General features: G+C 43.4%; 2 protein-coding genes across 2 annotated transcripts in view; both read left to right on the top strand.

Moving 5' to 3' along the window:
* The window catches only part of CRAMP1 (cramped chromatin regulator homolog 1), a 44313-nt gene extending 36938 nt beyond the window's left edge, over positions 1-7375 (top strand). The window contains exons 20-21 of the mRNA XM_030460134.1: positions 415-560; positions 2668-7375. Of these exons, the coding sequence (XP_030315994.1) occupies positions 415-560; positions 2668-2832 (311 nt within the window). The 3' untranslated portion in view covers positions 2833-7375. The remainder of the gene's footprint in view (positions 1-414; positions 561-2667) is intronic.
* Positions 7376-8203: 828 nt separating this feature from the next.
* JPT2 (Jupiter microtubule associated homolog 2) lies at positions 8204-15322 on the top strand. The gene is made up of 5 exons (XM_030459933.1): positions 8204-8316; positions 12318-12466; positions 12919-13061; positions 14247-14292; positions 15007-15322. Exons 1-5 carry the CDS (start codon positions 8273-8275, stop codon positions 15192-15194), a joined length of 570 nt encoding a protein of 189 aa, XP_030315793.1. The 5' UTR covers positions 8204-8272; the 3' UTR covers positions 15195-15322.
* The last annotated feature ends 5593 nt before the right edge of the window (positions 15323-20915 follow it).

Raw genomic sequence — 20915 nt, 5'->3', positions numbered from 1 at the left:
CCTGGGGACAAATAATGCCTTGGCAGTTCTTTGTAGTCTGTTTGGAGCCTGACTCATCAGTTTGGTTGAGACATTTTGGCAGTTCTGCCAAACTGAAAAGATGCCCTTGGCTCTGCTGTTGGAAAAACAGGCTTAGTTCTGTGCTTGGTGAGCATAAGCTCAAAAACATGAGATCACTGGGTTTGTTTAGGGTTTGGTTGGTGGGTTTTTTTAATTAATATTTAATGGGGACAGTGTAATGAGTCTCTGTAGTCGTGTGCTGACAGTGTTCAGGTTCTTTGATTTATTATTTAATTAACACAATTTTTAAGCAATAGAAGGAATAGATATCTGTCCTCCATCTGCTGTCCTATTTATCATCCCACCTGCAAACCATTCAGTGCATGAGCTTACTGACCTGCCTGTTCTTTATAGCAAGTTTCATCTCCCCCGAGAAGGGACGAAAAATGTTGCCAACTCCAGTTGGGACTGCCAGTGGCACCTCCTTACTGGGACCCAGCCTTCTGGATGGGAACTCACGGGACTCTTTTGTGTCACGATCTCTGGCAGATGTAGCAGAGGTATGTCACTAAATTACATTCATCTGTGTGTCTCCTTTTTAGTGCAGGGTTACTGTATATTGTCTGTCAGGCCTTCCTGAGATACCTAAGGCAAAAAAGCTTCAACATCTGCACTTCAGCTTAGTAAAACAGGGTTTACAGTGTTAACAAAAAGATCTGAAATGACTTGATGAGGGTAATACTGCACCAGAGCTGGTGCAAGAGGCTGTGGTGAGCACCTTCAACCCAGGATCTTTTGGCTGAGGGAGATCACGTTCACCATGTTGAACAGATCTTTGTTTTGACAGGAAGAACTGTAATCCTTCTTGTTTGTGTGTCATGCTTGGGAGAGAGCAGCAATAAAAAATACTGGACATGAGAGGCTAATACTAATGCAGCTACAGCTCAGTTGAAGGACTGGTAGGAAAAATAAACAGGTCCAGAAGGAAGAAGCAGGAGGTGTCTAGCACTGAGTTACCTTGAGACAATGGCAGAAGCTCCTATGCTGCTGAGGGTTTTTTTCTCTCTTGGTAAAATTGTTCTCCTGCTTTGAAATCTTACGAAGGGGGAGAGTGAAGATGAGTAGTTAAGGCTTTGATAAGCTTGAGGACAAGAGTTCCCTTTCAGAGGGACAGGGATAGACTGGAAGAATGAGCTGCAGGAACTTTACAGAATTCAGCAAGGACACACGCAGAGCCCTGACCTAGGGGAGGAATAACCTCAGCAGCAATACAGACTGCAGACTGGCTGTTCAGGAAGCATCTCTGCTGAGAAGTACCAGGCAATCTTGATAGTCAGGCCCCTCACAGAGTGGTGGTGCATGGTGGGAAGAGGAGGCAAAAGCTGAGCTGAGAGGTTCTCACTACAGTTAAAGAAAAACTTTTCCACCCTGAGGACAGGCAGGCAGGGGAACAGGATGCACAGAGATGCAACCTGTTCAAGAGTAACAGGGACAAAGCCCTGAGTAAGCTGATCTGTCCTCCTCCTGACCCTGCCCTGAGCAGGAGCTTGAACTACAGACCTCCTCAGGTCCCTTCCAGTCTTCGTCATCCAGCACTTTACAGTTGTTGATGCAGTGTGTCGTCCTGTACAGTGTAACTCTGAGGCGACTTGCCCTGCTGGAAGGAAAATGTTGTTACTCCATTGCCCTTTGCATTTAGCTAAGGACAGTCTGTGCAGACCTTGTAACCAGAAGCTGCAGGAAGCTCATGCTGTTTGAATGTGCCCTGGGCAGCCTCAGACTCTACACACAGCTCCAATTCCTGGCATAACTGAAGATTCTGCTTACTTGGTGTTAATAAATAAGTGCACCTGTCAAGGTGTATGTTAATTAAAGGAATATATTATAATTTATTTGTGGATTTGAAGTGATGTTGCAGCCCTTGATCCTGCCCCATTTTCGCCTGAAGGCAGTTTGTAAGCCGCCATTTTAGGCACACTAGAGCAGCTGATGTGGCAGATGTGAGTTTATGTGGCAGTCTTCAGAGGAAGCAAATACCTTTTAAAAAAAGCTAAGAGAATTTTGAAAGGCACTCTTAATAAGTGTTCTGCAGAATCAAGTTGTATTTGAAAATGCAGTTCTGATGCTAGAGGTAATATCAATAGAGTTTTTGTACAGGGCATCCACTAGTGTGCCTTGATGCTGAATTCAGGAAAGGCAGGTAAGGCCCACTGACACAACAGGTTTTGCATTTTGTTTTTAAGACTTCTATTTAGCCATAGATAAGAGCTGTTCTCTCACTTGGATAAAGTATATCTTTCATATGAGGAGAGGCTGGGAGTGAAGACAAGGGAGCCAAACTCTTCTCAGGATGAGAGGCAGTAGGCATGAATTGAAACACATGAAATTCCACATGAGCTTAAGAAAACTTTCTTTAATGTCAGAGTGGTCAAAATCTGGAATGGTTTGCCCAGAGAGGTTGGGGAATCTCCGTTGGTGGAGATAATTCAGCAGCTGACCAGACAAGTCAGGGTGACCTGTCCTACCTCAACCTTCTTGAGCAGGATGCTTAGACAAAATTATCTCAGGATGTGCCTCTCAACTTAAACAATTCTGTGATTCAGTCTAGACAATTCTGTGAAATTTCCACTGACATTCAGCTCCTCTTTTCTCTCATGTCTCTTCTAGGTGGTGGATTCCCAGCTGGCTTGCATGATGAATGAGAACAGTATAGATTACATATCTCGTTTTAATGACCTTGCCCAGGAACTATCAATACCTGAACCAACCCGCAGGGAAATTCTGTTTGATGGAGGAGGTGGTGGTCCCCCAGTTGGGGATCTCTCTCAGTGAGTCCAACAGGCTGGTGCTGGTGTAGACTGTTCAGCTGAAGCTGGAGCTTGCAGCGCCAGATCAGAGCAAGGGCAGGTTGAAGAGAAGCATCTGAGGCTCAGCTGTCCCTGTCTTGTGCACTTCTTTATGTGCACTTCTTTCTGAAAGAGAAGCGTTGTCTAAAAAGGTCTGAAGAAGTACTCGCCAGTCCTGGAATGTGCAATATACTGGGAACAACAGGACATGGAATAGTATTACAGGAAAAGGTGTGGCTCCTGCATCAGTGATGTGAGATGACAGGTTTTTGGGACAGTCCTGGACTTCTACATTGGAATGGCCTAAGCAAGAAGCTCAAGCAGGGAAGGGTATTGCCAGAAGCTCTCCCCACGTGAATTATGTTCTACGTAGTAATCAAAATGCCATGATTGGGTATCCATATTGAAGTTGTGGAGGATGGAGGGTGGGAATGGGTTTGGGAACCTTTTTGCATCTTGACGTGTCCTAGTTGATGCTCTTTGTATCAATCAGTCAGACTGCTTTTTGCACTCTCTTCAAAGGCTCTATGGGGCTTCACTTTTATAGACAGTTCTGTTTCTTCAGATGGGTTCTGTTGTTTGACCATTCCAGCAGGGGGCACGTAGCTGCTTTCTTGTTTTGCAGGGGAGCTCTGATTCACCCTACTCCCAAACTGCATGGATCCTTGGGGAGTTTCCTCTTCTTTTTAAACCCCATGTCAAGATCATCATTGTCATGACTGCACTGGTATTCTCCACCTTTGAGGTTCTTATCACATTGCACTGGTGGTCCCACGAGCAGGAGATGCTTTCTTGCTTTCCCTGAGAATGGTTTCTTTTTAAGTCAGGGAACTCTGCAGAAGAGCTTACTGGAATCACTATGAAAGCTTTGTTATAATTAGTCTTGGCTTTTCTGGAAACCTGTATATATTACCATCCTTCCTCACAAACTGAGGGTTTACCTGGGAGAGGAAATAGGAAAGAATATTTTAATGCATAGAAACAAATAAGTTAATGCTGAAGTTGTTGAGATCTGTTTTGTGTCATGAAGAGGAGAGGTGTCAAGTCTTAGTTTAATCACTTAGTCTTTCTGGATTTCTTCCTTGTTCTGTGAATTCCAGGTGCTCTGTGGTACCTCAGGGCATCATTTTTCACTCCCAGGCATTAGTGGATCTGGTACTCCCTCTGCCAAACGCCTATGCATTTAATGTTAGTGTTTTGATATTTGAAAGATCAGATCCTGATATTAGTGTGTTCAAAGGAATATAAAGTTACTTTTTCTAGACCTGGTTGTCTGTCAGTCCTGCCTTTATAACTCAGGAGATTTTTCCTATTTCCTTTCCTACCAGTCACGAGAGAGAATATCTTTATTGTGCCCATTTTTAAGCACTCATCTGCTTCTCCAGTTAAGAGGATGTCCCTTGAATATTTTAAGTAGCTCTGAACTTATCCAAGGGGCTAATCCTATGTAAACCTCAACTTTATATTATTAGTAAATAAACAAAACTTCTCCATCTCTTCAGCAATTATCAGGGGTTGATTTTTCCAACTTGCACTATACTTGGTGGATGTAGTTCCACCTGCCTTTAGCTACTTTTTCAAGGCATTTGACTGGGAGTTTCTTCTTTGTAACCTTGCTCACAATGCACTTGATTGGATTTGCAGTTTTCCCAGTCACTTTACCCTGCTTTATATAGATGTCCTTTTTTTTTTTTTTCTTTTTCTTTTTTTAACTGCTCTATATTTTACCTTAGGCTTTCTGTCATTAAGAGAAATGACATGAGAACTTCTCATGTAAGAGAACTTCTTACATGAAGTTTTCAGATGCACCTTCTGTGTGGCCCAGAGCAGCCTTCTTGATGTCACTCCAAAACTTGGGAGACCTGGATGACATTCCAAGGCTCCACGCATCAGGTTGCTACCTCCTCTTCTTTGAAAGAGGAGCCATGCAGATGTGTAAAACCAGCATTAGTACACTTGGGTGTACCCAGCAGGGAGGCAAACCTGTGTTGTTAGCAAGAAAATAATCATAAATTAGAAGCATGGAGAATTTCAAATTCCATACCCATGGGCTAAATTCCTATCCTGAGTGCACATCATTCTGTCTTTATTTCTCTTTCATTATTCTTCCAGAACCTGGTTTGAGGATTCTGATGCAAAGACAGGAAATCTTGTAGCTTGTTAAAAGTTGGAGGCTGTCAGCAGAATGAATACTGAGGACTGTATTGTTCTGAGCATTCACACTTGGGAGAAAGATATCCATTGATCTCAAGGTCACTCTTCCTAAGTTTCTTTTCAAGTTTTACTTGGAGCTGTGCTGTATTTAGTTCAGTCTTTCCCAGATTGTTTCCTCTTGTTTTTGGCTTCTTACATTAGCAATGCTGATTATCCTGTATGCTATACCTCCAAAAGTCCTTTGGACTTCCAGGACAGAAGTCAAAGGTTCCTGCTGTGGCTGTGGATTACAGGGCATGCAGGAGGAGATATTCATTCTAATCAAGTACTGTATAAGAAAAAAATAATCTGGACTCTCATTCCTAAACTTCTGAATATTGAAAGACCAGCCTGATGGCCTCCATGGTATTTAGGAAGCTTGAAAAACATTTCATCTTCTTTACCCACACTGGTAATGGAGTGATGTGAGACTGGTTTTGACTCTGCTGTTGCCTAGATTAACTCCCAGTGTTGCTGCAACCATATGGAAGAGCACTTCAACATCTGTGAAGACTTTCTGCCATCTGATGCAGGGAGCTGTCAAGCTGCCCCTTCTCAGCCCATTCAGCTCTTGGGGAGTAATAGAATTGCAGAATGACAGCTAATGATGTGTGAGATCAGGAATCTTGAGTGTCCTGAACCCTTGCAAGTAGGCCTGGACCACCAAGTAATAAGAAAGTGGAAATGACAGAGGTCAGTTCATCACTAAGAATTTTGTGGTTAGAAACATGTCAGCCTCTTAAAAGTTGTCATTATGAAACAGAATCTGATTTCAGAAATGTAATGCTTTGCAAACTGCAGTTGAATAATAAAGCCCTTTCAGGGCAAGTAGGTCTTACCAGGGGAAAAACTTGAAAATAACTTAGATGATTGTGGTAATTTTGAATTGATGCAGAATTTGTTATCCTTATTATGTGAAAGGTCACTTAAACACACCTCTGATTCCACCCGTCCTAGATTTCAGGTGGTTGTGCTGTGCAATCCTGATCATCAACAGTTTGTGCCTAAGACTAATAAGGGAAAAATTGAGGGGGGAAGAGGTTTAGAAGGGATGTGGGAGTGTGTATGTACAGGCACACACACAGATAGACAGACACACACATACCTGCCTATATGCTTATGTGTGTGTATAGATAGATTTATTCTTTCTTTTTTAAAACACAAAACTTGATCAATTTTTATTATTTTGGATTCCCCAGCAAAATCCACCCCTGTAACAATGTCAGCCTACCCTAAGCAAACATTCAGGGCAGTTGTACAGAAATCCACACAGGATTGTTTTTGAGGCGAATGTGGCTTTCTTAGCTTAATATCTTATATTAATACACTTAATATCTTAATACACTGCTGGGGCAGTGTAAGGTGGTTGGAGGGGTCAAATGGACACTAACAACATCCAGTTCTAAGAGTAATGGCTCTAGGCTTTCACTGTGGTGGTTTGGGGACTACAGATAATAAGGAAGTTCTTCAGCAAGGTGAATGGCAGAAATGTCAGTATTTGTCACCATTGTGAGGGTGAGGAGCAGTACAACATCCTGCAAATCAGATCTACCCCCGTGGGCATGGGTGTGCTTCCCAGGTCTTCTGCTTGGTGTTGCATCCCCATTACCCACACAATTCATTTTACTCTTTATCACTAAATCTACTAAGTATAGGAATACTAATTGTTTTAATCTGGCCTTATTTAGCCTTCTTCTTGACACCCCTCTTTATACTTCTGAATTGAGTTAAATGGCTTGGATCAAATCTTTATCTCTAAAAGACATCTCATTTACTGACTCTGCAGATCCCAGGGTGGGAATTAAGTTGCGTTTTGGTTTTTACACTCAGACTTCAGATGCATTTGTAAGGAAAATACTGCACTTTTTTTTTTTTAACCTTTTCAAACCTTTGAATCTCTTAATTTCACAGCAATTTGTAAATGTTAACTAAGTGAAACCTTGGCAAGCACTACGGCAATAAGTTATCATTAATTATTGAAACATGATAACTGCTTTAGAGCTTATGGTTCTGGCAGCAAAATTTAATGCTGTTTCTTTTAATAATAGTTAAGCCATATCATCTAAGGTTTCTGGCTTGTTTGAGATGTGAATTTGTTTTATAGATTATAAATATACCTATAATAGTGTATGTATAAAGCAGAATGCCTGTCCTTACTGATTATTTTTTGTACCATATTGTAAATTATATTATTTATTCTTTACCAATTTTGGAAAAAGGTGTTTTGGTTATTTAATATAATATACAAAAGCTGTTAAACTTCCTCTGTTTAAATTTTCAATTCAACTTGTAAAGCTGTTTTTATTCTTGTGCATAAATACATACTAATACTTGGTCTAACTTATGTCCAGTGTGTTACTTGCCATTCATGCTCCTTCAGATTTTTGCTTATAACTTTTATTTAATGGCCTTTTTTATAGCCTTTTTTAGCTTGCTGGGGGTGTAAAGTTTGTCTGGAGAGCCAAGTCTTTCAAGGTGGAGTTTTGGTTTTAGTGAAATCAGTGGTCTAACTTCCATTGGCATCTCAAACCCAGAATTTTCATTGCTTTCACCATGAGAAAAGATTTTGGTTGCATTCCCTTTTGTGTATTACAGGTTCCATTCCATCTGTTAATTGGGTCAGAAATGAGTCAAACCAGAGGGCTCAGTGTCCTTTGTCTATGGTCACCAGTAAGAAGGGAAGGAAATGGGGAAAAAAATCACAGCAACCCCGCCCCCCAAAAAAAACCAAAAAACTACTACACTAAAATGTTGTATAATTTACATTTTAATTTTTATTCCACTCATCCCTGGGAAACGCACTCCGGACCCCGCCCTCAGGAGCAGCCTCGGCCGCAGCAGGGGCTGTGAGAAGGCGGCGGTGCCGAGCTGAGCTGCCCTGCTGAGGGCCGCACCCCGCCCTGGCACTTTAAATCCCTCCCGCCACTGGCCCCTCGCCTCCTCTCAGCCAATGGCGCTGTCATTCCTCTTGATTGACGTGCGGAATAGCCAATAGAAGCCGGTCAGAGGGAACGACGGCGCGGGCCCTTTTCAAGCTTCCCTCCCTCTGTCCTCCTCACCGGGTAGGCGGGATATCGGGAGGGGGGGCTGCGTTCGATAGGCTGCTCAGCGTGACGGGCAGCTGAGTCAACCAATAGCAGCGCGGGGTGGGGCGGCCGGCGCTACCTGGGGTGTTGGCAGCAGAGGCGGAGCGGTGTGTGCGGGGCTGTGTCGCCCATTCCGTCCGTGGCACCATGTTCCAGGGTCCCGAAGCCGAGCCGGCCAAGCCCAGCTCCAGGTACTGCAACGGGGGGGAATGCGCCGCGAAGGGGCACACGAGGGGGAGCAGAACACGCGTCTGGGCTTTGTTCGGGGTTCGGGAGAGGTGCGGCGGGCGAGGCCGGGAGGAGGGTGCGCGTTGGCTGAGGGGGGAAGGCAGAGGGCGGCTCTGACCGAGGGGAGGGGGTTCCTGCTGAGAGGCATTTTCGGCCGCGGTGGGCGGGAACACCGCCCCCGTCGCAGCGGTAGCCTCGCTGTGCCTCAGTTTACCTCCCCCGGGGTGTGGTGAGGCCGGCAGAGCTGGCGGTGCGGGGAGCCGTGCGTGCCGCCTCGTGGTCGGCCCCTGCGGGAAGGGGCTGAGCTCCTGCCGGGAGTTACCGAGCTGGGGAAAACCCCCGGGTCCTGAGGGGATTCCCGGGCGGGAAGAAAGGCCTGGCGGTGTGCAGGCCCTGTCTGTGTGCCCCTGGAACGGGGAACAGGGCCTGAAAAACTCAGTAAAGCTTTAAGAGGATCCAAGACAAACCCTGAGTTAGCAGATGTTTGGTTTCGCCTGAGGAAGTTGAACTATAGGGCTGTACTTGGCTGGGGGAACATATCCCGGGAACTCGGGGCGATTAATCCGTCAGCGAGGTAATCCTGTGCCCGGAGGGGAAGCAGGGAAGCGTCTGGAAGTTGTGTAAGGGTACTTCAAGTTTGGGTTTTATTCCAGTTGCTCTAATCTGTGACCTGGTTTTAAAAGACTACTGAGGATTCTCTGCCCTTGTTATATATAGTCTCCGGGAAGCGTCTGTTCTTTAGGTAATTTTGAAACCATGTTTTAACTCATAAATTGGGCCTCTGGGTAGAGATTGAAGTGCAGACTGTCATGAGTTTTTGGTTAACAGCAAGCGAAGGTGATCTTGTTGCAGCTTGTTCTGTGGCGTTGGGGCAGTCTCTTCTCATCCTGCCGGAGAACAAACGATAGGAAAACACGATAGGACTGTATGAACAGAGCCATTGCAGCAAGATTGCATACTGCAGCACTGCAATATGTTACATTATGGGGTTTATAAAGATTTTTTCTGAGATGGTTACTCCTGACATAGGGCCCGTGCCATCAAAAGCAAAGTATACTTTGTTTAAGGACACTTTTTTTCCAGAACTTTTTCTATTCATTCCCTAAACAAAACTTTATTTGATGATAATGCAAATACTTTTGCCATTCTTGATATGTAGAAGTTTCTCTACTTGAACCTGTGACAAATTCAAAATCTGTGCAGCAGCCACCAACAGCTGTAGAAGTGGGGGGGAAATAACTTCCTGATGCGAAAATCTTTGCAAGGAAATTATAAATAAATTATTTGCATTTTAAAGAACTCCATAATACAGGAATGTTACTGTTAGAAATGGTGCTAAAAATATTTAAAACAAAAGCTTAATAATTAAATAAACTTAAATAATTGCCCGGTTATATGTATCTCTGGTGATCCCTTTGATTTGTACAGTGATGAAGCAAACAACTAGTTTGCTGAATGAAATTGGCTGCTGAGATGTACTTTAATAAAGGTGCTTTCTGTATTTTAAGGAAGGTTTGCTTTTCTGAAATAGAACAAGAAACTGCATGTCTAAGAGTTGCTGTTTCTCTGGAAGCAAAGCAGGGCAGAATTGTGTCTTTCTGCTGGAAGGTGCATTGCTTGTGTGTATCCTCACCTCATCTGGTGTGTGAGCAGCTTCACCATGACTGCACAGAGCTGAAAATGTTAAATGCAGCCATCTTGGAAACATCATACACGTGCTCCCCTCCTCTTCAGCAGTGTTATTGCAGAGCTTTCAGGTCAAGAGCAAAACTGTCTTAACAAAGCTCACAGTTTATAATATGAGTGAGCAGTTTAATGAGCCTTGAGTTGGTGTTCATCCAACTGCAGGAGCAGCCCCAGTAACTCTTTGGTCTTTGCTTTAGAGCCTGGTGTTCCAAACCTTAGCACCTCCTCTATGCCAGGTATGTTTGGGAGGGTCCCTTGTGTGTACTGCAACTCTCCTGTTTTACCTGCTTTATTAGAGATGTCTGAAAACTGATAGGACTTTGACGTTAAGCAGGCAGAATTAAAAAAAAAAACAGTATTTATATAGCCAGTGTCTTTAGGTTATGTGTAAGTCTTGGCAACCCTTCCATTGGTCAGCTGGAAGGTTTAATAAGGAAGGGGCACTGAAATTCAAACGTGTTAGAATGTGGGGAAAGACAACCACAAGAACTAATAAAGATTCTTAAAGTCTGATGGAAAAGAACAAAGCAATTAGTAGAGACTTCTATATTTACAGGGTAGTGTTCTTAATTTAGCTGTTCTAACTGAACTGACACAATTCTGTTCCACTGGAGGGGGAGAAGAGACAGATTGAGATTGTGTGGAAAGCAAAAGGTTTCTTTTTTCATTATTGTTTAAAAGAATAAAAAACACCTGCACTCCCCCCTTTCCCCTAAAGGAAGAAAGATCACCTAACTTACCTGGCTGCAAAACATGAAATTGAGGGCATAAATCATGCAGAGTCAAGACATTCTTCTGGGTGGTGCTGGCAGGAAAGTTCCCTATGATGCTGGTTTCAAATTGCCTTGTGAGCACCTCAAGTGATGCCTTTGACATGCATTGCAACAGCAGGGTTCCCTTAGGATGTGTACTGAGCTGAAATAGGAGGGCACTAGAAAATAAAAGTGTTGGGTTTCTTTTGATGCTTAAATGAGTTTAACTGAGTAATCAAGACCTTTTTTTGTTTGTTTCTCTCTGCTATGCTTTTTTAACAAATGTCCCTATATTTGTTAGCACAGTGTAGTTAATGGGGTGAATCTGTAAAGTAAAACTCAGTTGTACAAACAGATCTCTTCCTTTCAAACTCTTCGATGTGGTACTTGGATTAGTACACGTGGCACTCAGGGAAGGCCAGATGTGTTAAAAAATAGCTGAAAAGAATGGGGAAAGTCAGAAATCACATACATTTCATCATGAGGGATACCAGCAAACCTACTTTTTTAACAGGAGCTCCTTCCCAAACTCTCCTCTTTTTATTTTTATTGTTCTCTTTTCTCTTCCTTCCTCCTCCTAAGTTTAAATGATTAAACTGCCCTGTAGTTTCTGGACCATTGTGAATGATCAGAGGATTTAATCTGCCTGTACAGTGTTGGTTTTAGTAGCAGTTACAGATCATCTAAGATATGTGGAAAGCCTGTAGCATAGTTGGATCTGTAATCTGTTTGACACTAAATTAAAAGTAAACCTTCTGCTGGATATGATTTTACCTGTGCAGTTGTCCTGTCTGCTGAAATTCTCGTTCCTTCTTCACATCAAAGGGGTTCATTAAATCCACTGCTGCACTAAGGATTAAAATACAAAAACTGGCCAGGAAAGGCAGTCTCTCTGAGGCTGGTTCTGACTGTTACCAACTGCTCCCAAACTAAAGGAGAAACTTTTAGCTCCTTCTTCCCAGAGACCAGAAGTGCTTTCTGCATCCTGAGATCTGAGCTGCTAGCAAAGCTCATTCTTATACGATAACTGGTGGTTAAACTTAGCAAATTTTTTAGCAGTTATGAAATGTCTGCTTTTACTTAAATCTCAGTGGGTTTGAATTGTGTCAAGTGTGTAAAGTTGGTATGTGCAGTGTAGCAGAAAGTCTGATTCTGTATTGGTCATTTAAAAAATGCTAATTAGAGTTGTATCTTCTCTTCACCTGTTGCTCCTGGAACACTGCAGTTAGCACAGCCATTTGTTCTGGTGGCACTGTTATGACCATTCCAAGTAATCATTGATGAAATAATGATCAAGTTGACTGCTTAGGGAGCTAGCAATATTTGTGGTGAACTTGAGAATATTTTATTCAAACAGCTCTTGAAAGGTAGCACCTTCATGGACATAGCAGAACTACCTGAAGTGAGTTGAAATCAGGAGAGTTGTTCATAACGTACAAGAGGAAATGGGGAGAGGACATAAAATGTCGAATGCTCTAAGTTTTAAACCACCTTTTCTCTTTTGCTTCTCTCATTCTGTAATGTAGGGTATTGAAGCCCCCTGGAGGAGGTTCCAGTGACCTCTTTGGGCATACAGAAGAAGTTTCTTCTTCGAGCAGGCCCCACCGGATGGCATCTAATATCTTTGGAGCATCAGAAGAACCTCAGAACATTCCAAAAAGAACAAACCCTCCAGGTAAGAGCAGCTACCTCAAGTGGAACACAGGGATCTGTCTTTTTATGCTGTGTTTTTACAAACTGAATGGGCTTGAACAATAAATCTCTTCAGACTTCTGGATATATGAATATTTCAGTGATCTTTGTGTTCACAGACTTTTTAGCATATCGTCCAAGTCTAATTCTTTCTGAGCTGAGGTGTAGGAAATGATGAAAGGAAACTGCTTGAGTTCTAGAGCTGTGTCAGCAGTTAGCTGCAGTGAGTACAGCTGTGAATGTGAGACCCCTAGTGAATCCTCTTGTAACAAAAGATTTCAACTGGTATCTTCAGGCAAGAAAAAGTGTCTTTAGGCAATAGGAATCCAGAAGTCTTTGAATTCTTAGATCTTTTTTTTTTCAAGATTTTTAATATAGTGTGGTAAAACTAAATCACCTAGAAAAAACCCAATATCTTTAAAAATTACCTTGCAGGAGGGAAAGAAAGTGGTATTTTTGAGGATTCTGGTTCTGCTCAGCCTCGTCCACGCATGAATCCACCTGGTGGGAAGACAAGTGATATCTTTGGGTCTCCTGTATCCGCCAGTGTTTCACGAGCACACCCAAACAAGCCAAAGGTATTTGTAATTTTTTGCTGCCAAACCAAGGAGCTGGGGGCTCATAAGTTGTCACACACAGTGCCTGGGTTCTATTTTAAGATTACAGGCTTGAATTATGTATGGAGTAACTTTAAATTAGACAGTTATCCCCGGGTCTCTTTGAAAGCTTGTTATCTTTGGGATATCAGATCTCTGTAGTTTGCTGTAAAAGTATTAATTAGGCTGAAGAAGTATGCTCATAAAAGAAAAGAGGAAGGCTTTATTCTTCCTTCTAAGTGAGGTATGGCTCTTGGCACAGGATTTTGAGCTGTGTGGGGAGAAGATAATTTTCTTTCTTGTAGAGTTTGGCAGAGGTGATCTTCAGACAAACTCTGGAAAGTTGGTGAACACCAGTGAGCCACTGTCATAAATCTCCCTGTGGCCTGACTCTGTCCTTCACCTCTCTTAAATACATGTGTCTACATTGAACATGAAAGCACTTCAGCAGGAGATTAAGTGAAGTGATCAACAGTGAAAAAGCAAAGTCAGGATTAGCTTTGAGTGTCAGGTCCTGCATGTGCTTGATTTAGTGGTGTCAGAGAAAGGTGTGTTGCTGTATCAGTTATTTTTTCATTTTAAAGTTGGATTTCATGGCTGGGGAGATATGCAAGCTTTTCTGCAGCATGTTTTGTTTGGTTTTTCTTTTTGCTGTGTATTTCTGACAGTCAATTGGGATTGTTTGGAACATGATCTTAAAAGGCTTTGTTAATTACCTGACTGCTTGGGTCACACTGTATATAACCTGAAAGCAGCAGATGCTGCAGAGAAGCTGAGTGCTTGAGGACTGCTGGTGTTCTAGTTGTGGATACCAACTTCTGGGTGGCAGTGGGTGCTTAACAATAATGGTAATTCCAGACCTTTGGACTGAATTTTTATTGCAGACAAAGTTTCAAGCAAGCCTCTAATCAACTTATGTAGCACCTTTATCTGTGTTTCAGTGGTTTGTCTGAGATGTACACCATGTCCTTACACAGGAGTTTCCCAAAAGCAGTGGTAGAAGGTTATGTCTAGCAGTGGAGGGGATGCAGGGCTGGGCACAGTGTCTGCAGCTGTTGGCTTTTGTGTATCAACTTAGGTCAGGAGCAAAGCAAAACTATCTGAAGGATTTTCTGACAGCTACTGTTTTATAATAGGAAACACTAAGAGTTTTTTGTTTCTTTTCAGGATCACATTGTCTTGAAAGAAGATGAAATGCCAAAGAAGCTAGAAGGTCAGCAAGACAAATGCCTTTTTCTGTTCTCTAGGAGAAGAGAAGATAAGCTCTGAGGAACAGTTTCTTATGCTTCCTCTTAAAAATACACATCTAGGGCTGGTGTGTAGACAGATACAACTGAGGAGGTTTCCACTGTTAGAAATTTGGTCACTTCACCACAGAGAAATGGTTCTCTTTCTCTTAATGAGAACTCCACAGGCCTAAGCTTTGATAAGTGAGAGTATATACTTTGCTTCTTACCATGGGTGTACATACATGTGAAATCTATATATGGAAAAACATCCTGTCAGAATGCTTCTTCTTCCCTACCTCCGAGTGTATAACCTTGGCCCTCGATGATTGTAAATAACAAAGTGTTATTGCTAAGCTGGTTATGGTTGAAGAATGATGGGAACGTTGCTTTCCAGCTTAGCAGGAAAGGATTCATTGGGATGTTGCATCCCTTAGCAGCCTGAAACTGCCAAAATAATTCTGAAGGTGTATTGCTTAGGCTGTGTAGCTTGTTAGAAAGATTGCTGAAGGAAGAGAGGAACTGTTGCAAAAAGTCATTCTTCCTCAGGACCTGTTTTCTTCAGGAAAAATGAACAGGTAGTGAAAATTCAGTGCACTGAGGATGGGAGACAAGGGCAATAATGCAGCCTGTGGAAGATGGGGCACTCTGTGTGCTGCAGAATAACAACTTGATCTAATCCCTTTTCTTTTTGTGTTCAGCTACCGAAAATATCAAACCACAGGTGGAAGATGGAGGGGAGAAGAAAGATCTGGAGAAAGAGGAGCGATGCAAGAAGGAGCCAGAGCCCAAGATAGACAATCACGAGCCCCGGTTAGGGCCAAGGCCTCGCTCACACAACAAAGTCCTCAACCCCCCAGGAGGCAAGTCCAGTATTGCATTCTATTAGGGTCATCTCTTCACTTTCACTAACAGAGTCTGCACAGAAACTCTTCTCTTCTCTGGGGTGGCAAGGTCAGTGTATAGCCTGCTGTTTGTGGATAGATTGTTAGGCAGAGGGATGAAGGTTATGGGTAGGAAAGGTAACATGATCTGGGGAGGGAAAGGGTGCAAGTATTGGACTGCCTGGGTGGGTGGCAGAGGGGAACATTAGTGAAACTTGGTGAGGGATCAGTGCTGCTTTGTGATGAGTTCATCAGACTGTTAGGTTCTTAGCTAGCTCGTGGCTCAGGACACTTGTGGATTCAAGCTTGTCCCTACAGTCAACACCTGAAACACTGTGAAGGGGAAGGGCCCTGGGGTCACACTGAGAGATCTGAAGCAGAGCAGGTGGGCTCTGTGCTCCTCTGGACAAGGGTGTGCTGCTTCACAGTGGGAGTGGACTTGCAGTCACTTGAATGTACATATGTTCTCCTGAAGTAAGTAGTGCTTCTGTGGTGGTGAGTGGCTTCAGGCTCTGGTTCTGTCTTTATCTTTTCTTGCTTTGCAGCACATGAGTGCTGATACAAGGACAAAACATGCTGGAATCTCTTTATACTCAGAAACCATCATATATTAATAAATATCAGGATCTTTCCCCCCCAGGCTATTCAGGCCTTTCCAATGCCTTCAGTTAACTGATTACTGTAATGAGCTCTTGACAAGCAACACTGTCAGTCCAGTTCTTTTTCATGTAGCTGCTTCTAGAAGACTTCAAATAAAAATATTCTGGTTGAGTACTGGCACATTTGGTAAAGATGTGCCTGCAAACAGTAGCTTTATGGACTCTGAACAGGAGCAACCTCAAGTGTAGTTACCACAGAGCACACACTGAGGTGTCCAGCACGCTGGCTTTAACCCAATCTGCACAGAAATGCCTTATCTTCTGCACAGGTTTTCACTTGGTACCTTATGGAAACCAGGACTGTTCTGTTGCCTGCACCAGAGTGTTTGTTTCTGTCTGTGCAGACTCTGTTAGTGAAATCATCTTTGGTCAGCCTTACATTTGCCTTTGACTGCTTCAGATTTTTGTTGGAAAGGTTGTGAGAAGTAAGTGGATTCTCCTCCAACTGCAGTTGTAGTTGTTTTGAGATGAGCTGTAGACTGTCCTGCTGGGACAAACAAAGACTTTATCAATACAAACCTTTTGGTGGTGCTGGCTGTCTTAAGCCTTGTTTGGAAGATGTGCATATTTTGCACAAATGCTTGCTGGGGAGGGTAGCTCCCATCAGTTGTCTTCTGAAGGGACTTTCTGATCCTATCCAGAGCCTTGATACATGAATGTTAACATTAGGTGCTACAGTTCAGTGTATTTAATGGTGACTTTTGCATTGTGACAAATCGAAACAGGAGTTGTTCAGGTGCACAAAAGAACAAGTGGCCTTATCTGCAGAATCCCCTACTGTGCTAGCCCAAGATCCCTGAGAGCTGCCACTGCTGAGAGGGGACAGTCTCTGGACCAGGTGCTGAAACACTCTGGGGTCACAGTGCTTGGCAGGCTGCTCAGTTTGGGTGATGTCAGAAGTGGGGGATGAAGACTTCACCTTTTCAGATAGTGGAAATGGAACCTATGGGGTGGTGATAAGGGTAGAAATAGCCACAGAAAGTCAGGATTTCAGTGTCCTTGTACCTTTTAGATAGGTTTGGAGCTCCCTGTGATTTGGCCCCCTAGAAAAAGATAATGGTGATTCTAGCTGCAACCCTGGAATGGATTCATGTTACTTCTGAACACATTTCCTAGCAGCTACTCTTGAGTCTGAGCTGTTTAGCCTCTGGCTGAGTCTTAGACACATCCATCTGTCTGTTCTGTGTTCCAGTACTGGGCAGGGTTTTCAGGGGCTGCCTTGTGGAAAAGTCACCCCAAGGCTGGTCCCTGCATGGAAGGTCCTGGTGTAATTGATGCTGCTTAGGCTTGGCATCCTTTAGTCCCTGATGTGCATTGGCTGCAGTGCCTGTCTTTTAAACAACAACTTCCAACTAGGCCTTAAATTAGTTAAAACTGTGTTCATTTTCTTGTATTTCTTTCTTGGAATCTAAACCATGTTTTCAACTCATCAAGTAACACTGATAAGAACATTTTGGGCAATTGGAAATCAGATGATAAATCATGTGATTGTCAATAAACCTCTGTATTTTGTTACTTCATCGTGTGCTGTAGATGTCTGCTTTTATAAATCAGTACTCTGGTTCAGTGTAGAAACACAGAATTTTGTTTTCTGAAATGGAAAAAATTGCACAAATCTCCTCAGGCCTTCTACAGTGGGGAGTGTGCCCTGGAGCTGTGACATGCTGCTGAAGGCTGCTTGTCAGACAAGGACCTCTTATCCCTGAGGGAGTGTGAAGGGATGGTAGCCAGGGTGAGCTCTTCAGGTAAGTGCCTTTTTGTGGGCAGCATTGGATAGTGTTCTGTACAGCACAGGGATGCTGTTATGATCTTCAGCAAAGTAGACTTGCATATTCAAATATTTTAGTATATTTGGAGAATAATGTTGCAGTTCTTGTGGAGCAGGGGATGCTCTGTGTGGAGAAGTCACACTCTGGTGAGTGCATAAAACTCCTCGTGCCAGACTGTCTTGGCTGACAGTTTGGAGAGAACTACAGAAACTACAGATGTGGGTGAGTTGGACATGGTGGCTTCTCAGCCAGTGTTACAAATCTGCTGCAGTTGTCCTTCAATTGAGATGCCCTGCAAGAGACCTTGGCCAGCACTTGTTTCTGCAGTGACTGCTGTATTTTACACTGAGAGTTTTTCTATTTGTGGTTCAGAACTCTTCAACCAAGAACGCACAATGTGCAGGGTAGGAACTGCTTGTTTTGTGAACTTGTGAATATCTGTGATAAGTAACAGCTCAGCAGCAAAGGACTGTCCTTTGAACTGCTGCCAACTAGCAGACTACAATATAGTTTTACTTTGCCACTCTATACTGATTTGCTCCCAAACTGAAGTTTTGTCTATAGGAGAGAGTATCATCAGTGTCAGTGTTTCAGTCTTGGAAGGAAGATGATGACTTCTACAGTAAGCTCAGCTTGGAAAGTGGCTAAAGGGTGGCTCACACTTCTAGTAGTCATGCACAATTCTTGGCATAGCTGCTGCTTAGTTCCTACCCAAATGTGTCACCATGTCTGCCCAGTACCAGGCAACTGTTCTAATGAAGAACCCAGCTCTGTGCCAGCTCTCCTGATCCCTGGAAACCTGACAGACCCACCTCAGAGTAGGTTTTAACCTGCCCAGACTGCTGACTCCCAGGCATGAGCTTTTTAGCAAGCACTGTCTCTGTCCTTCTGTCAAACCATGGCATAACCACTGATGAACAGCCCACTTTGCAATCCAAGTGGGCAAGACTGTTTAAGGCAGCATTACTGAGGGTTTTTTTGAAGGATTTACAGAGGTTAATCAGATTTGGAATATCTAAAGTACATTCTTAGAGTTTGTTTAGCAAGAGGACACACAGGCTGTTAAATGGGCACAATCATATCAGCACTAAAAGAGGAACAGTTTTTCCTCAAACCTGCTCACAGCTGCTTCCATACAATGTGATCACACCAGTGTGTGGGTGTCCAGGTCATTTGAGTATCTGTGATCATGTGGTGGACATCAGTTTGATGCTTGCCTGTCAACAAGGGGAGTGTACTCGGTTCTCAGCTTGCATCTTCACAGTCTGGAAGCCACCAGTGTTCTGTTCAAGCCATCTGATGTGTCCCCTGTGGAATTTCATCTTGAAGGTCTGCTGAAATCCTGTGTTGCTTCTCTTTGGAAAAGGTGATTTGGAATGTTGTTGAGGCTGGAGTTTTCCAGTGTTCACTTTTCTTGAGTAATAAAGGAGGGTCACAACCAGGATTACTGTGCTGGAGTAGAGAAAAGCAAAAGGATGGTGAACTCTGTGAGCCTGGGCTGTGTGCTGGTAACAGAGAGCAGGATTATTGACTTTAGCACATGATAAGCTGTTGCTGTCATTACTTCTTATCAGCTGTGCAAGAGGCAGCCTGGGTAATGATTTCTTGCTGGCCAGGAGCTGGTGCAAGGAGCTCCCCAGCCAGCCCACAGACCCAGCTGCCACCCCAATTGCTCTGTGCTCCTCCCTCCTCCAGAAACACAAATGTGCAAAAAGAGCAGAGTTTAATTATTGTGATAAATTTATTTTCATTATTATCTTCTTTGTATCTGGCTTTCCATTGCTTTCAAGCTGCACCTCCTTGTATTGTTAACAGGACCTCCTCCTCCTCGAGCAGGTCAAAATGTTGGCTGTAACCAGCAGGAAGGCAGTCATTTGCTCTACCCATCAGCTTGTCTGCCTCAAGACAGCTTCTTTTTCTAGTCTCTGCCCCTACCACTTTCCTCCTCTCTCATAAATATGCATATATTTTAAATAATAGCTGTGCTGCTTCTGGCTTCTTGACTGTCCCTCCCATGCTAGATGCCACTTAAGCCAAAACCACAAAGAGCTCATGTCAAAGTGTGTCAGAAGCACACAGGTCTGTCAGAAGTCACTTGGAACTTTAATGTTGTGCCAGTGTTTTTACAAAAACATGATTGCTTTCCCTCTGTGCCCATTTCCTATGAACTTAGGTCCATGTGTGCTCCACCGTGTAAAAGTGTTAAATATTCTGGCTTCTGGGAGCACGGTCTGGAGCATGCCAGGCAAGAAAAAAATACCCACCTTGATGTAAGTTGCCTAAAGTGTGCTTTCAGGATTCACAGTTTGTATTTTAAGAGCTGCAATCTACTCTGTCTTATGCAAGAAGAGAGTTCTGCCAAAGAATATTCTTAAAAAGAGCTGACAGTGCCCAGTGTGCCTGAGGCTTGGGGAAGGGGATACCTGTATACACTGTCAGAGCAACACAAGAAAAGCAAAAACAGCTGACTTATTTTCTTTCTTTCAATTTCTTGCAGCAGTTGGGCTCTGTGAATGCCACCCTTTCATTTTCATGACAAGCTCAAACAAAGTAAAGCACCATGCAATTACTTTGTAGAAAGTCTCTCAGAAGAGAGATCTGGCACCTCCAGAGTGGATGTCCAGTAAGTATGGGGTAGTGAGACAAAGCAAAGGTGGCTTTCCTGTCATCAGTGGAGTAATTGAAAAAGCAGCTAAACGGGAGTAACAGGAAGCTGCTAATGTGCTCTAGGGTGAGATGAGCAGGTACAGTTGCAGGAAGACTCATTCTCTGCCTCCTTATGTGAGCTTCAAGCTTTATTAGTCCAAGCTGAAAGACACAAGCAGTGCTGAGAACAACTTTGCCTCCAGTAGATTCCTCCCAACCTAAAAATGGTCTTTCTACAAGATGCAAAGGTCACTAGAGTCTCCCCACATCTTCAGGTTTATATGAATTTAAAAGCAGGCACAGGGATCTTTGTACAGCAGTACCTACAGAAACCTCAGCAGCCAACAAAACTTCCAGCTGGTGAGGGAAGGCTCAGGAATGTTCATAGCTGAGCAGAGCAGGCAGTGAGATATCCAGCACCATGAACTCAGCAACTTTGTTAACCAGGGGCAGATTTTAAGGGAAGTGTGTTACAACTGTTTTTCAAAAAACAAAGAGCAAAGTTTATATTCTGTTAATTTGGAAGTAGATTATGCCACCAGGAATGACTGGCATTTGAGCTTCTTTCATAGAGAAACAAGGACAGGGCTTGCAGCAGGTATCCCAGCACCTGTTACAGGGCCAGCCCTGAGGTTAGCTGCAGCACTGGATG

This window comes from Calypte anna, chromosome 14 (assembly GCF_003957555.1).
Source record: "Calypte anna isolate BGI_N300 chromosome 14, bCalAnn1_v1.p, whole genome shotgun sequence".
Taxonomy (NCBI): Eukaryota; Metazoa; Chordata; class Aves; order Apodiformes; family Trochilidae; genus Calypte; species Calypte anna.
This window is presented reverse-complemented; position numbering and strand designations above follow the sequence as displayed.